Raw genomic sequence first — 17,183 nt, 5'->3', positions numbered from 1 at the left:
CATGGAGTCATACATGCACAGTCCTTGAGGTGTCAACTAATCTCATACTTGTGGCATTGCAAATAGAATTTTCAAGACGCTTAAAAATAACAAGCCTCTGCCACTTCAGCTAACAGTCAAAGGACATGTAGCCTTAGAGCATTGCTGTAACATTAATGTTACTAATAATACTGTGTTGAGTCATTGTACATAACACTTGCTGTAGTACCTACAGGTGGCTTAGGATGCAGTCATTTTATTTTTGTTCCCATGATTTTTATTGTTGTTCTAAAATTTAGCTTTCTTCTGTTTTAATTGAAATAAATTTTATAGTTTAGATTGAATTACTTCAGTATGTACCAGCTGCTTAGAAAGCATGAAATGTGAAACTGTCAGGATCCTGACAAGGGCAGTTGGGATCAAGGTCAAACCTGAGGCTGAGAGTAGCAGAGGAATTCATAGTCAAGTTCCAGGCTGGGGTTGATAACGAGGATCAGAGTCTGAGTCAGGTTTCAGTGGCTGGGTCAGGAGGAAAGGTTCAAATTAAGCTGAGGTTGAAGCCAGGACTTCAAGAGCATGAATGGAATGATTGTGGCAGCTACAGGAGATGCGTGCTGTTGCCAGACGCTTCCTGGAACACCCCTTCAGTTTATATACAGCAGGGAGCTAATCAGTAGCTGTGAGGTTGCTGCCTTGCAGACCTCTTGAGGCAGGACTTCCCATGGTCTGTGTCCACAGCAAGTCATGGGTAGTGGGGCATGAGCTGGTTATAGCTGCTTCTGGGTTGCAGCATGGAGATGTTCACTGCCTGACAGCTCTATAAATCCAGGTTTGAGACATGTTGGTTGGCTCTTACACAATTGTATTTAGAGGTTTGTCCTTAAGAATAGATATAAACTAAAATTCATTAAAGTAATTGATTTTTAAAATGATTTTCTAAGTTGTTTCATGTAAAATGTGGATTCTGTTGAGCCTGGTGTTTCAGAAACGTCATTAAACTGGTGCTCAAAATGCAGAATAAATGTTTGTCTTTTGGTCTGCTAGACCAACAGATATCAACTTGACTCTGAAGGATCCTCACTACCCTGACCATGATCTGGGAACTATATTATTATCAGTTCTACTGGCTCCCAAAGAAGAACAGAGGGAAGTGGTAAGTTTAAAAGTTTCAAAAAGTAAGTGTTAACATGTTTTCACTTACAGAACACAGATAATGTGATCCTTCCATGGTCAGATGATTGGTAGCATAAGAAGAGGAGACTACAATCTTGAAACAAATTTGTTATAAGTAAACACTATTGATCACTGTTTATGATGCATTTGAGCGAAAATGTCCTACTTCAGATCAGATCCTCTTGTGAAAATAGTGAGGGATACGGGTGGAAAATAAATGTACAACAGTCTCAAACAAAATTCCAAGTGAATATTAGTAATTAATATGGAAGTGCACTGATGAACCATTTTCTTGTTAAAGAATTTTGGACCTAGTGCTGCAGTGTCAACATTTCAACCATATTCCAGTGTTGGAATGAAGAGGGAAACTTGTAATAATTAGAATTTCTGCTTCTTGGCATTTAGTTGTGGAAACACTGGATATTTTTTGATGTCTTAGTAAAGTGCCATAAATGAAATGACCATTTCTTTTCTGCACTTACTGTAATTTACTTCTCCATCATGCCATAAAAAAGACAAGGGCATGGCATAAAGATGATGGTCAAGAACAAGGTTTCAGAGATTGGGAGAAGAACAAAAATAAATGCATTAAATAACTTAAACATTTTTTTGGTCAGGATGGATTTTCATTAAGTCAAGCTTTTACCAGGTAACTATTTGCTTCAAGAAAGAATCTGTGAAATCTGCAACATATTAAACCTGATTCACAGCTTCATAAACTAGTTCTCTCTCATTTTCAGTTAAAATCTATAAAGAGAGACAATTTTATTTAGTTTACAATACAGAACATGGATGCAACTGTAGCTTTTAAAAATATGAGAAAGTTAAGTAATGAAGAATTAATATTTATATTGTGTCAAATTTTATTCCTGAGCATATTTGCTATTATTTATTTATGCTGACTGCAAAGCTATCACTTTTCATTCAAAGGATGACATTTCATAGAATCATAGGATACAGCAGTAACCTCAAAATGGGCACTTTAAAACACTGGAAAATGTTGACATTATGTGGGCATTTGGGCCATTAGATGCAGAAAACTTGAGCTTTCCTACAGGATTTGCCAATTTCATATTTTAGTGGACCTATTTATTATTACCTATGTCATTACATTTGATCTTTTGTGTAAAATTTCTGAAAGTGTATGTCTTATTGAGTTTTGAGTCTAAGACACTTAGGTGATTTTGAAAATGTTATCCTTTTGTTTTTCCAAATGCCCTGTTAATGTAAATTCAGCATTTAGCTTGGATCCTTTTTCCTGTTGACTTTTGAGTTGCAACCGCTCTGGCCAATTTACATTAGAAATTGAACTAAATCAGAAATTTAGAAATTAACTACAGTTTGAACAGTGCCTGTAAATCAACATGGATTCTCTTTCCTACAACTCACGTTTTTGGTCCCACACGGGCAGAAAATTGTTGTAATCTCATGAAGAACTCCTCTATTCAAATTAATGGGAAATCTGATTCTACCCCTAGAATTTCACAAAGGAAGTAGAGAGAATCCCTTCTGGAAAGCAGCATCAACCTCTTGACAAGTTATATAGTGAGATGAGTTTTAAGACCCACTGTATGATGGGAAATCCTCCCCACTGCCTTTTCCATTCCCCCTCTCAGTGGGACCACGTAAGAACATGCCCAATGGTTCATGGAATTTGGGTTGACATATTTGTCTTTTATTGCTCTGAATTATAAATAGATTTTATGTGAAATAGATTTCAAGAAATATTTAGTACTCACTCCTAAACACCAAAATTGAAAAAAATCCTTTTAATCTTCTGGGTGTTCAATAGGGAATGTAAAATCCGCCCACCACAACCAATGATCAAACATAAGTCTTACTACCTGAACCAAGCATCAAAGGTCAAGTAAACCAAGCTAAGTGGTTTAACAGTAGGTAGAACAGAAAAAAAGTTAGTCTCCATGGTCTTTCGCAGACTGTATTTTACCCTGTATAAAACAGGACTGTAGTACGTAGTACATAGTCTTGTTGGAGTGTCATACAACTACTATGTACTTAGGGAAAGCTGGGGAGGACTGAAACATTGTTTTTCATTTTTCCTCCAGCTATAATTAAACCACCAGTACATGAATGTGTATGACTGGTACTTGGAATGCTGTAGAGTTAGAGTTCTGAAAACAATTCTCCCACCAGTAAGTCCCCTCATGACATTCTGTAAGAGTTGCTTGAAAAAAAGACAAACCTATTATGCGTATATTCAAAAAATGGAAGTGCAATGTCTCTTTTAAACAACAGCTTCATCCATTTTGCTCAGCACAATATCCTACACATTTGCATCATGACAAGTATTTCTGATAATAAATTGTAAAACATATCCGAGATTAAATTTGGTCATTAAAGCAGGCATTACTGAGCTATTTGGCAAAAAACCTGTTGCTCAAAGTGACCTAACTTGTGAAATTGGAATTATTCTACTTTAACATTGGTTTAACAGTCAGAAGAATATTACTTTTTTGTAAGGAAAACTTCTGATGTAGAAAGTAACATTCTACAGATTTTTTTTTTAACACACATACTCAAACACAGACATATCCCTGTTGAGGTTACAGGGACAAACCATCCCAATGAGTCGAAAGAATAGTAAATATGGCAGGCGACCAGCTTGGCTTAATGGTGAAATCCTAGCGGATCTTAAACATAAAAAAGAAGCTTACAAGAAGTGGAAGGTTGGACATATGACCAGGGAAGAGTATAAAAATATTGCTCGGGCATGTAGGAATGTTATCAGGAGGGCCAAATCGCACCTGGAGCTGCAGCTAGCCAGAGGTGTCAAGAGTAACAAGAAGGGTTTCTTCAGGTATGTTGGCAACAAGAAGAAAGCCAAAGAATGTGTGGGCCCCTTACTGAATGAGGGAGGCAACCTAGTGACAGAGGATGTGGAAAAAGCTAATGTACTCAATGCTTTTTTTGCCTCTGTTTTCACTAACAAGGTCCGCTCCCAGACTGCTGCGCTGGGCATCACAAAATGGGGAAGAGATGGCCAGCCCTCTGTGGAGATAGAGGTGGTTAGGGACTATTTAGAAAAGCTGGACGTGCACAAGTTCATGGGGCCGGACGAGTTGCATCCGAGAGTGCTGAAGGAATTGGCGGCTGTGATTGCAGAGCCATTGGCCGTTATCTTTGAAAACTCGTGGCGAACCGGGGAAGTCCCGGATGACTGGAAAAAGGCTAATGTAGTGCCAATCTTTAAAAAAGGGAAGAAGGAGGATCCTGGGAACTACAGGCCAGTCAGCCTCACTTCAGTCCCTGGAATAATCATGGAGCAGGTCCTCAAAGAATCAATCCTGAAGCACTTGCATGAGAGGAAAGTGATCAGGAACAGCCAGCATGGATTCACCAAGGGAAGGTCATGCCTGACTAATCTAATCGCCTTTTATGATGAGATTACTGGTTCTGTGGATGAAGGGAAAGCAGTGGATGTATTGTTTCTTGACTTTAGCAAAGCTTTTGACACGGTCTCCCACAGTATTCTTGTCAGCAAGTTAAGGAAGTATGGGCTGGATGAATGCACTACAAGGTGGGTAGAAAGCTGGCTAGATTGTCAGGCTCAACGGGTAGTGATCAATGGCTCCATATCTAGTTGGCAGCCGGTATCAGTGGAGTACCCCAAGGGTCGGTCCTGGGGCCAGTTTTGTTCAATATCTTCATAAATGATCTGGAGGATGGTGTGGATTGCACTCTCAGCAAATTTGCGGATGATACTAAACTGGGAGGAGTGGTAGATACGCTGGAGGGGAGGGATAGAATACAGAAAGACCTAGACAAATTGGAGGATTGGGCCAAAAGAAATCTGATGAGGTTCAATAAGGATAAGTGCAGGGTCCTGCACTTAGGACGGAAGAACCCAATGCACAGCTACAGACTAGGGACTGAATGGCTAGGCAGCAGTTCTCCGGAAAAGGACCTAGGGGTGACAGTGGATGAGAAGCTGGATATGAGTCAGCAGTGTGCCCTTGTTGCCAAGAAGGCCAATGGCATTTTGGGATGTATAAGTAGGGGCATAGCGAGCAGATCGAGGGATGTGATCGTTCCCCTCTATTCGACATTGGTGAGGCCTCATCTGGAGTACTGTGTCCAGTTTTGGGCCCCACACTTCAAGAAGGATGTGGATAAATTGGAGAGAGTCCAGCGAAGGGCAACAAAAATGATTAGGGGACTGGAACACATGAGTTATGAGGAGAGGCTGAGGGAGCTGGGATTGTTTAGCCTGCAGAAGAGAAGAATGAGGGGGGATTTGATAGCTGCTTTCAACTACCTGAAAGGGGGTTCCAAAGAGGATGGCTCTAGACTGTTCTCAATGGTAGCAGATGACAGAACGAGGAGTAATGGTCTCAAGTTGCAGTGCGGGAGGTTTAGATTGGATATTAGGAAAAACTTTTTCACTAAGAGGGTGGTGAAACACTGGAATGCGTTACCTAGGGAGGTGGTAGAATCTCCTTCCTTAGAGGTTTTTAAGGTCAGGCTTGACAAAGCCCTGGCTGGGATGATTTAACTGGGAATTGGTCCTGCTTTGAGCAGGGGGTTGGACTAGATGATCTCCTGAGGTCCCTTCCAACCCTGATATTCTGATTCTATGATATATTGTGCTAGTCACTATTCAGGAAGAATGACCATCCATTACACAGTGAAATCTAAATATACTGATAATTACCTCATAACAACAGCATGTCTTCTTCATTCCTGCCCCTCAACAGGATCTTTACCATATGGGATAGAAATTGAATGTGAGAAAGGACAGGAGTGCACAGGTTGGCTGGCTTGCAGCCTCTTCCAGATTCCATGGATTATGATGGTAGCAACAGGAAGACATGCTGTTATGTTAGATCTTCAACTCCATTTACTTTCTATATATCATTTTAGCAAAAGGAACAATTTTATTCTTCCATTCAAACTGTGATCGCCTGAGACGTCCCATTTTGAAGAGGGTCTGAGACCTTCATTATTCTACTTTGTAATTTGAGGATGGAATTTCTTATTAAAAAATAGCATGCCAGGCTATGCATATTGGAGTAAAGTTCTAGCAAAGTTACATTAAAAGAGTTTGTGTCATTGTGAAGGAAAGAAGACCTACCAACTTAACACTGAGTTGGTTCATAAGAATGAGTCAATTATTTAAAGATTCAAGATGAAATATATCTTGTGTTCTGCTTCCACATTATTTACTTATTTATTTTATTTATACATAGAGATTTTTAAAAAATCGTATTTCATTCCAATTAAACTATCATGCTAGGGCATTCTTTTAAAAGGTCTTGTAATAGTGAGAGTAGTTTTCAGGGAATTTAATGTAGATGAGATTCAAGAGACAGTTAATTATATTAGAGATATAAGGCAAAACCTTTCCCTTAGTTATTCCTATGCAACTTCATAGGCAAGATGTGGTCCTTATAAAATAATTATTCAAATAACACTCCAAGAGTAAGTAATGAGAGTGGATGGTCTGTAGTGTTTGAGTAAATAATTTTCCTTTTTACTCTGCCATCTGTATTGGTACAGTATACTTCTTAATTAAGGTGTACTTTGGAATAGGACTGAAATTTTTGGAGCATCGCCAAACATGGTTTAATAGTTATAAATACTGGAGTTAGAAGTACACCTCTACCCTGATATAGCGCAACCCTATATAACACGAATTCGGATATAACACGGAAAAGCAGCGCTCCGGTGGGGCAGGACTGTGTGCTCTGGTGGATCAAAGCAAGTTTGATATAACATGGTTTCACCTATAATGTGGTAAGATTTTTTGGCTCCCGAGGACAGCGTTATATCAGGGTAGAGGTGTACTGTTTTTTAGGATGTCATAAGTTCAGAAACATCCTTAGGTTCAAAGGGTAGGGTATCCCTATGCTACTGACCTGAGGATAGTGCACTAGGAGCTCTGCAACTTTTACACCATCATTCAGCTGTGGAGATTAGTCCTGGTACTCATACTTCCTGCAAGGATTCTGTTCCTCTCTTCAGCCCTTCCTGAACAAACATTACCAGTAATTATGAACCTGTGAACTATAATATTGTTTGATGCATTTGTGATGCAGATTACAAAGTCTGATATGATCTTTTGGTCCCCAAACCAAAAGGATTTGGAGTATCATGGCAGTTAAATATTTAACTATAGTGTGTCGAAAGAAGGTAAGGCTTCAAGTGTTAACTTTTGATGGTCTATCAAGAGTAATGTGACTGAGTATTGGAGGGAGCCACATCCTTTTCTCCCATTTGTGAAATGTTGAGGTGTTTTGGTTCTGTGTTGTAGGGAAAGACTGTTTTGGAGGTTTGGAGTTAGTCCCTCAGATGATGAAAATATGTTTAGTCATGTTGTATATTCTTATCTGTGCTAACAGATGTGTGATACCAAATGTGGAACACTGAAAACATCAAACAGTATTGATTCAAGAATAGTAGGCATTTGACTACAAAGGTGCCCAGCCTTTGTCACTTAGAAATATCCAAAAGAGAGGTGAGCCACACCCAGTCTTGCACACACTCGCTCACCTCTCCAATGCTATCGAGCACTCTCTCTGGTTTATCTGCTTGAGAGAAGCTCTGACGGGATACAATGTTCAAAATACTGACTGGTGAGAGGATCTTCCTTCAGATCTGCAGCTGATGTATCCAGTTTCCTCACATAAAAACATGTCACTTTCTAAAATACAGAAAATCCGTGAAAGCATATTAGGTACTGGGAAAAGTGAGATGATATAAATTGTGTAAAGTTATGCTAAATATTCTACATTTCCAATATTTCTTCTAGTGAAAGAAGAGACCTTAGCTTAAAGGAGATTCAGTACAATATTGGTATAAGCACATTCACAATGCATTATTAAAATATTAAAATATCATGAATAAAAATTGTAGTTCTATCATTTTAGGGCAATTTTAACTATAAAAACTATTTTTCTTGAGATGCTTTCCAGAAATGGATCCTAATTATGTATTAGTTGCACTAGTTCCAACAATTCTAAATCAAAAAATCTTGTGTATTTGCTATGTGATGCTAACACAGTCCTTTGCTTACATGAATAATGCAGTTTGAATAATTTGTTGTGTAGACTGGCAGTTTTGGATAATCAATGCAAGCAAAAGAAGAGTTGAGAAAAATAAAATATGAGAAGCACTAGAAAAATGGTATTTCTAATTACAAAAAATTAAGCAGTAGTGTATGAATGATTTTACACTATTAATTGCTACATATAAAAATCTAATTAGAAAAAATGAGGCCTAAAATTAGCTTTAAAATTATCTGTCATGTTTAAATAAAGCTTGTTTGGTTTTTTAACTCACTGCATTAGTTTATGATAAATAGTTGTTTTGTAAAGTGTAATGTAAAGCATGGCATATATATAATTTACAACTGCATGCATACTGATTTAAAAAGCATATTGGTGTGCCTCTTGTAAACTTGTTTCCTGTATCATGGTCATTTGTGCTATTGTGCATGCATGAAATTTTTCTAGCTCTTTCTCTAGCAAAGTTCAATGCACAGATTTCATCACTGGAGAATTTACAAAGTAACTGCATGTTCCATTATATTTTCTAGAACTATAAACTGCTTGGCTAATGTTAGAAGATTAAAAATAAAATAAAAGCTAAAAATCCTCAAATATACAAATGTTACAAGGATGTTACTGATGAATGCAAATAAAACCTGTGGTACTGATTTGTTTCTGAAGTGGTTTATCCCAAATGATTATGCATAATCTTAGTTTGATTTTAGAAAAAATATACCCATTGTTAAAATGTAGTTGATTTGTTTGTCCCCTTGAATTCTATTATGTATTTATGTATCTGCCTAAAGGTTAATAATATCACAGAAAAAGAGAATGAAAGAATGGAATGGATTCAGGTCATGGAATGTTTTCAAATGATACCATTTCCTGCAGTTCATCTATCAGTCTGTTTTGTGCTTCTGTTTTGTGCTTTTGTGTTTTATGCATTTATTTCATTGACTACTAAGCAAAGTTGATTAGATTGTTATTGCTACAACTTTAAACTTATACTGCAACAGCCTGTGTTAATATTGATAAGCTCAAACATACAATCATGCATTTCTGTAGCTAGAATACAAAATAAAGTTCTCAGAGATTAAATAGTATTAGATTTCTATCTGATTTAGCCGTGGGGGCCAATTGTCTCCTCACGTAGGCTGTTATCCAAAACACACTGTATTCAGTGTGTGGCAGTGTGGTACAGTAAATAGGACTCAGGAAATCTGCGCTCTCGACTTGGCTTTGCGGTTGACTCAGAGTGTGACCTTAGTCAAGTTACTTAATTTCTGTATGCCCCAATTTTCCTATTTGTAAAAATAAAGGTAATGATGCTTACCTAACATTGTAAAGCCCTTTGACATCTGTGGATGAAAAGTACTTGCTAAGATTTGAATATTATTTATTGAGGACAAAATTTGGCCCTTTAGGTTTAAACTATGCTTTGCAGCTTAAATAAATACACATGGGTTAACCATTTTTTTCCAATTTTCCAGTTAAAGTTTTATTTTGGGTATGGAAAAGTCTCATGATTTATTTTAAGATTATCAGTAACATACATCTTTCTCCCCCTCCACATTTTTTTCCTCCATGCAGTATTTTTATTTCCTGACTGTGAAATCTCATATTTTAAATCTCTTTTCAGACCACCTGAAAAAGAAAGTGACTAAAATTAAGCATAGTGCACAATTTGCTTATTTTGCAAGGGACAAAGAAAGTTTCAGTGGAACTTAATGCCATTTTATTTGTTCACACTAAATGAAAACTTACATTGCTAAAATAACATTAACCTTTTTATGAATATAAGGTACACAACTTAATTGCTCAAGTGAAATGCTTGATGTGGCAGTTGGAACTCAGCTAAATTGTCCCCCTGCATCCTGACCAGTAGAATCTATTCTGTTCAGTGATTAAGAATTTGTGTCCATGCTCGTTCCTCCCTCAGAAATGACAGTGAATGATTCCTGGGAATGCTAAATTTTGACAAATTATTCAGGTAATCTCATGTGGGCCGCTCCTTTTAAAAAGGAGTCAGAACAAATATCATCATTTTGTAAGATGAATGCCAGAAAGTGTAGTGTGCCAATAATAAAAAGTTTTTGGAGACCTTCAATTCTTTAGCAGTTTTAGTATACAACATCCTGGCTAGACACTTGACACCTTATAAAACATCTTGCTTCTCAGTGCTGTGTATAAAATTTAACTATAAAAAAGGCAGAAAGTGATCAGTGCTTCATAGCACAGCAACAAAATTTTGAGAATGCTCTAATTTCTTATCAGCAGAAAATAAAATCAGAAAAAATTTCAATTGACCAAAGTCTCTTGAGCAGTCAAGGAGTGCTTGGTGCAAGTCTGGAGATGGGCAGAGAACAACGTCTTTAAGCAGCCTTTGTGTTCACCTGATCCTAGGATCAACAGGCACTAGCCTGGAGCAATGAAGATCAAACTAACGGCTGCTGTATCTTATGCCATCTGCTACTGGTGGCCAGGGATTAGCCAGACACGTGGGAGCCCTAGTCACACACCTTTTCCCTGACCACTTTGCTAATAGGAGGGTAGTATTAAAGATTCTATAGTGGCTGCACACCACACAAGGATGCCATTATGCAGGAGGTATCCACCTGTGGCTGTATCTGCTGTGCAAAGGAGCTAGAGTTCTCTAAAATATTGGAGCATGTGTTCCTAAAATTCAAAGCTTATTACTCAAGTGATCAGTCAAAAATTAAAAATTGCTTTTAAAATAATTGATTGTTTTTCATTGCTTTATCCACTTCCCTACTTTTTTTAATTTTAGACATTCTTTGCATTCATTACCTTAATTTCTCCAAAAATATTAGGAGAACCAAATCCATCTGAAGAGTTGCCTTGATTTCAGTCCTGCGTAGTTGTCACTGGAAAATATCTGTCACTACAGTAGCTGTGATTAAATGTGGATTGTCCCTTTAGAAGACAGTTAGCCTCCTTTTTTCTATGTCTGTCAGAGTGAAAGGTAATTAAAATGCTTTATTTCATTTACAGACCATGCTAATGAGGAAGAGTTGGAAAAGATCAAGTAAGGTAATTCTTAGCATGTGGTCATTTAGCATTATTTTTTAGAAGATTGATATGTCATACTAAATATTTCTCTTAGTATTGCATACCATGGCACAGGATTTATTCTCTATTGAAGTTATATTTTTATATAATTTTGGGGACAACTGTGTGAGCCTTTTCAATAATAATGAAACAACTCAAGTGTGTTTTTATAACCTTTTAACTTGTCTCAAATCCATCCAAACATTTCCAGTTATTTATGTAGCTGGCAACCATGACAATGTTTTCCCTAACACTGGTAACCTATCAGGTATGGTAAATTTTCTTTTGTACACACCAGGGCCTAAAGATAAAAGTTCATGCGCTAAGCTGAAAGATATGTGAGGGTCTCTGTGTCCCAATATCACCTAAAATCAAATTAGAAAAAAATAGTTAAATTGACTGAAATTTGCAAGCATAATGTTTCTATCTCGATAGTTCTAAGGAATTAAATCCTCTAACCACAGGACAGACACAGGATAAGCAAGAGTAGTCAAGTTTTCCTACTGTACCCCCACTCCAACAATGAGCCTCAACTGCTATTTTGAGGGACCAGGTCAGGGAGTAACAAATGGTAGCTGAATAGGCCTATCTCAAAGCCAGTTCAGATGTTGGCTTTTCTGCTAACACTCTCCACCATAGTGTAAGCCAGTTAAGGTTGTGTATGCAATGTACACATCTGGCTACTAAGACTTTGACTGAGATCACCAACACCAAACAAAGTTTAAGTTTTCTGTGTTTTCTGTGCATGTTTCTGTAAAGTTAGTGCACACTTTAAAAAGTTTTTGTTGCTTTTTTTTAGGAACTGATACCACAGAAGTACAGTATGCTTTCTGATTAAGCATATGCTGTGTATAGTATAGGTACTGCTTTTGAGTTGTATTCCTCTTTATTTATGTAACTTTAAAAAAAGTAGGAAAACAGCTCCAAGATTTGAAATTGACTGCAAAATCTGATTTTGAGATTAGCTATTTATCCTCTAAATTCCTTAAAACATATTAGCCATTCAAGGGTGAGTCTTATTTTTTTTAAAAAACGTGGTTTACTTTTCTAGTATATAAAAAAACTTAACTATTGTGTCATTGCAGAGGGCAATTGTATATTACATACTCAATGGAAAATGCTTAAATATTTTTATCATTTAATCATATTTAAAGTACAGAACTAGGTTTGCGAGTTTCTGGGTTCTGTTCCTGGCGCTCACATAAACTTCCTATGTAAGCTTAAGCAGGCCACTTATCCTCTCTTTTTTCTTTTCCAAATCTGTAAAATGAAGATGATAGGTAATTATCTCACAGTAGTGTGATGAACAATAATTCATTGATGTTTATACAAAACATTGAGCTTCTTAGATGGAAGATGCTATGGAAATATGATTATTAATTTAAGCATTTTCAGCAATTTCCATAATACTCAGGGAACTCGGATTGGAGTTCTTCTGAAGTGCTAATGAAATGTTGTTGTGGGGCTGGTGAAACACATTGGTTGGGAGAATCAGAAGTGAGAAAAAGTATAAAAACGATCTTTGGAGAGTAGGACAATTTCTTAAGGACAGGGCAGAGAGTGAGGAAGGGTCTGATGTGGAGATGGGGACAGACTGGAAGCCTGTGTCGCTTTTTCAGTAGATAGATTTACACTTTGTGTTCCTGAGCACCACTCACATAAAGGGCCCCCCTAAACATAAAAGTAGATCGACTCAGTTGGAAAACATCTTTCAGTGGGATGATCTCTGAACCAGGCAGTTTTTCAAGAGATTGCTTTAAGGTTCCAACATCTGAATATAGATTTTTCAGCAATATCATCAAATTGCAAGATATCACTATTCTTTTACTGAGAGACAGACTAAAAAGCAGTAATGAATGCGCTATCTTTAGTGGCCTTCTGTGCTATTTTATGCATGTTACCAATTCCCTTTCTATCAAAGTAAGTGATGAATGTGCTTTTGGGGTAAAATCCTTTCTCACTGACTTCAGTGGGGCCAGGATACCTGAGCAATACATAGAACTTTTGAATTTACTGATGTTCTGGAAAAAATGTGGACCACAAGATAGTGCTCCACCTTTTCCTACAAGAAGTTCTCTCTTGGTGTTAGTCAGTACCCTCATGGGACATATATCTTCTTGTATCAAACTTTTGTACTCCAGGGGAGTAGTCCCTCATCACTCAGCTTCAAATATTCAAATTCCTTAAACTGCAGAATAGGTGAATCCACCCAGGAAACTCAGTGCTATACCGCAGGCATTCACAGGCCCACTAATCATTTACACCCATTGAGGATCTAGTCCAGGCTATGTACGATGTCACTTTATTTTCTTACTATTATGCTAGATGTCCCAGCAGCAGTTATGTCCACACACAGTCTCAGAGCTGGGAGCAATCTAGCTGGAAACTTACTGCTGCATTTTTCATGGCATTGCTGACACAGAGGAGTCAATTTATAAGGGAATTTTCCATTTCACAATATTTTATTCTTGCCATTTTGTCCTTAAACAGGATTCAAGAAGTCAAAACTGATTTTTCTCTACTTTCATCTTTGACAGAGGTCAAAAGGTCATTTCTACCAGATATAAAATTGAGTGAATTCAATTTACAAAATCAGGGATTTAATCCCACTTTAGGGACCCAAAGCCCAGTCCTAGATGGATGGCCACATTCTTAGTAGAGAAGGCCAGCATGTCCAGGAAAGATAGTATGCAAAGTGGCAACATGGGGCAACATCCAAACATGAAAGCTGACCATACAAGCTGCCCTACACAGAATTTTTCAGGAATATGATACTCCAAGCCATGGTTCCACCTTAATCCTGACAATATAGTCTCTTTTTTTGTCTGTTAGTATTCATTTACTGTTCTCCTCTCTTGTATTTTTACTACTGGCTGCACCAAATAATTTAGTCATTGGGCACACCAACTCAATAGAGAATGGAAAATGTTGACTGATCTGTCGATTTCTCTTCTCTGAGAAAGGCATGTCCAGGGAACTGTCCCTCCTTATTTCTTTGTATATGAATACGTTTTCTACAGTTGGATTTACAATATTGTAAAGTAAATCCAAATATATCCAATTAGCTTCTCAACTGAGAAGATATCTGACATAAAGCTATTCCGTTTATTCTTGCTGAAGTTCACCAATTTACTAGTCATAGAATGCTTTGAAAACTCTCTGAAAGGGACCTCCAGGCTGGGCCCACATATGACTGTTAAAATATATTTTATTCTTTCTGCCTCTGGCATGACCAGCAGGGGACCCTACCTCACATGCAGGTTACAGACCCAAAATGATTGGACCAGTGTAAGGATAAAGCACATTCCCATGGAATGTTTTGATTTCATTGAATCAGCATTTCTGATGAAAAACCAACCAATGCTTGCTGTGATCAGTGACATCATTCTGTCTTTCCATAAACAGCTTTATTTTACATCTATACATACCACTTGCACTTTGCACTCTCATGAGTGTCTAATTAACATGCTAAGTGCAATTAAGCACAGTTTGCATGCCAAGAAAAGAATCCAGCTGCTGATGCTTTTTTATGTAAGACTCTTATCATCATCAGTTTGGCAGAGGAATTTTAATGCAAGACAATACCTTATAGCAAAAGCTTGCCAAAATAAGGCCCTGGAAGGGAATATTGTTCATTTAACCTGAAAATTATTTTCATCTCAGTAATGGCCTGCTCTTCTCCCATTGAAATCAACAGCAGAATTCCCATTGACGTCAACTGAAGCAGGATTGGGCCTTAAATCTGGAGGGCATAGTTAAATTTGATACATTAATGACACATTAAAACACATCAGTAAAACCCTCTAAGTGCCTTAATTTAAGGAAAGGTGCAGTAACAGATTATCTTGCACGTTTAGTCAAACATAATGGAAAAAAGTAGTTATTTAACAATTATCAGCTCTTCTCTGTCATGTCATGGTGTACTGGTAAAATTTAGGGGAAAATGTGAAGATAGGAAATTGTCTTCTAAAATAAGGCCTTTGCTCTTAATTAGGTCTGTAGTCAGTATAATTTTTTAGTTCCAGTCTGTAGTTTGAAGTAGCAAACTTTATGGGTTCAAAAAAATCTTCCCTCCTTCACCTTCAGTTGCCAAGGAAGAGTTGTTTTGAGCTCTGGTAGTGGTCCATTAAGAATATTATCTATCATGTTAGTACTACAGTATACAAAGCTGGTATAATAAAAAAGAGACTGAAGTCCATTCTCCATCACTTCAGCTAGAAATATTTTGAATTATAGCAAGTTTTTATTTTAATTAGCAGCATCCCAGTAAAAATATTTTGGCTGCAGTGTGTGTTTGGAAATTACTTTTGATTCAACAGACCTACAAATTGTGGTAAAATAGTTATGACATTTATTGCCAAAAGAAGGATGAATATTTATGAATGTTGTTCCTAAATATTTATTTTCCTTTCCATTTACAACATTAAATTATGCACTTAATTTCAACTTGCATTACAGCCACAGTTTTTGTCAGAACTTAGTGACAGGATTGTGTATGTTGTCTAAAATATACATTTTCATGTATTATAATTTATAAAAAGTATTTGCAGTAACAATGCAACATTTGCTTTGCCCATCTTATTGATTTTTTTAAAATGTTGCGTGCACTTCCGGAACAAGTCTAAGTTTGTACAAAGTGAAAGGCTGAAACTGGTGGCTGGATGAGGTGATGATTTTATGCCTGATTCAAGATGTTTAAGTGTGTAGTCACTGATTACTTTTTCCCAATGTTGGCAGCATTGTCAAATGGTTTCCCTTATTAGAAAGAAGGCACAGCTTCCAGTGTTGCATGAGGCTTCATGAGCTGAGAATAAAAATGGGAAATAGCACATTATATTTTTAAGATTATGGAAGCAAACAAAAACACTGATTTGTGTGATATTTCTTAATTCAGAAAATGATTAATATGTTGCAATAATAATTTAGTATAATTTGGAAGTGGGAGGGGAATGATAATTTTTAAAAGTACTTTAATCTGTAAAGTATGAGAATTTTCACTTTCATAAAATATCCACATCTAGATGTCAATTTGTCAGCAATAAATGATGTTTACAGAAAAATTACTGGGATGATAGCAGGTAAGAATCAATAGCAGAGCAAAACGCTTGAGAATAGTGGCTACCACACTAATATTTAAAAAGACAACAAGAAATTCAGTAGGGCTTATATTTGTGTTAAATGTGAGTGGAAGAAGAGAGCCTATCTGGTTAATTATCAAAACAGGTAAGTAATATTACTGTGTAAATGTTAATGTTTTCAGTGTTCACTCTCTGTTTCACAAGTTCAGATGGGTTTAAGTACAAGTGTCCACATGGTTTTGATAATCACTTTAGTCCAGTCCTGGAATTCTTGAATGGAAGAGCACAATTGATGTTACCAAAACGCACAAATATATGTTGAAGTTTAATTCCATTTTCTCTTTGCAGAGATTGAACATGCACTAAACTTAGTCAATAGACTCACTTTGGTGAAAACATACTAACTTTCTGCAATATTTGTAACACGTGTGAAAAGAGCAGTTACATCACTGACAGGTTTCAGAGTAACAGCCGTGTTAGTCTGTATTCGCAAAAAGAAAAGGAGTACTTGTGGCACCTTAGAGACTAACCAATTTATTTGAGCATGAGCTTTCGTGAGCTAGTGAGCTGTAGCTCATGAAAGCTCATGCTCAAATAAATTAGTTAGTCTCTAAGGTGCCACAAGTACTCCTTTTCTTATCACTAACTGAAATATTCAAACACAGCTAATTTCTCTCTGACATTTACACTATACTGTTGTATTGTACTGGATAGAAGACAAAGACTATATAATGACTGTCCTTTATTGTTGACCCTAATTCTAGAACTACTTGATGTGGTGATGTGCTTTGTAAATCAGAATGGGAATTATCATTAAGATGGCAGAGAAGTCTTCAGAATTATATAATACTACAAGTAGGCAGGAGGGAATTCTGAC

The 17,183-nt window shown here is 37.0% G+C and overlaps 1 protein-coding gene across 18 annotated transcripts in view; it reads left to right on the top strand.

The window, feature by feature from the left end:
- MCTP1 (multiple C2 and transmembrane domain containing 1) overlaps positions 1-17,183 on the top strand; it is a 477,029-nt gene that overhangs the window by 258,061 nt on the left and 201,785 nt on the right. For 17 of the 18 annotated variants that reach the window (XR_012158969.1, XM_073344512.1, XM_073344509.1 and 14 more), the window contains 2 exons: positions 1,024-1,132; positions 11,172-11,210. Coding sequence is in view for 17 of the 18 variants with exons in the window: in XM_073344512.1 (XP_073200613.1) it covers positions 1,024-1,132; positions 11,172-11,210 (148 nt within the window). In the remaining variant the exon portion in view is untranslated. The remainder of the gene's footprint in view (positions 1-1,023; positions 1,133-11,171; positions 11,211-17,183) is intronic. The other variant, XM_073344510.1, reaches the window with a different exon arrangement.

The sequence above is a fragment of the Lepidochelys kempii genome, chromosome 5 (genome assembly GCF_965140285.1).
Source record: "Lepidochelys kempii isolate rLepKem1 chromosome 5, rLepKem1.hap1, whole genome shotgun sequence".
Taxonomy (NCBI): domain Eukaryota; kingdom Metazoa; phylum Chordata; order Testudines; family Cheloniidae; genus Lepidochelys; species Lepidochelys kempii.
The sequence above is the reverse complement of the archived record's forward strand: the minus strand, read 5'-3'. Positions and strand labels throughout refer to the sequence as shown.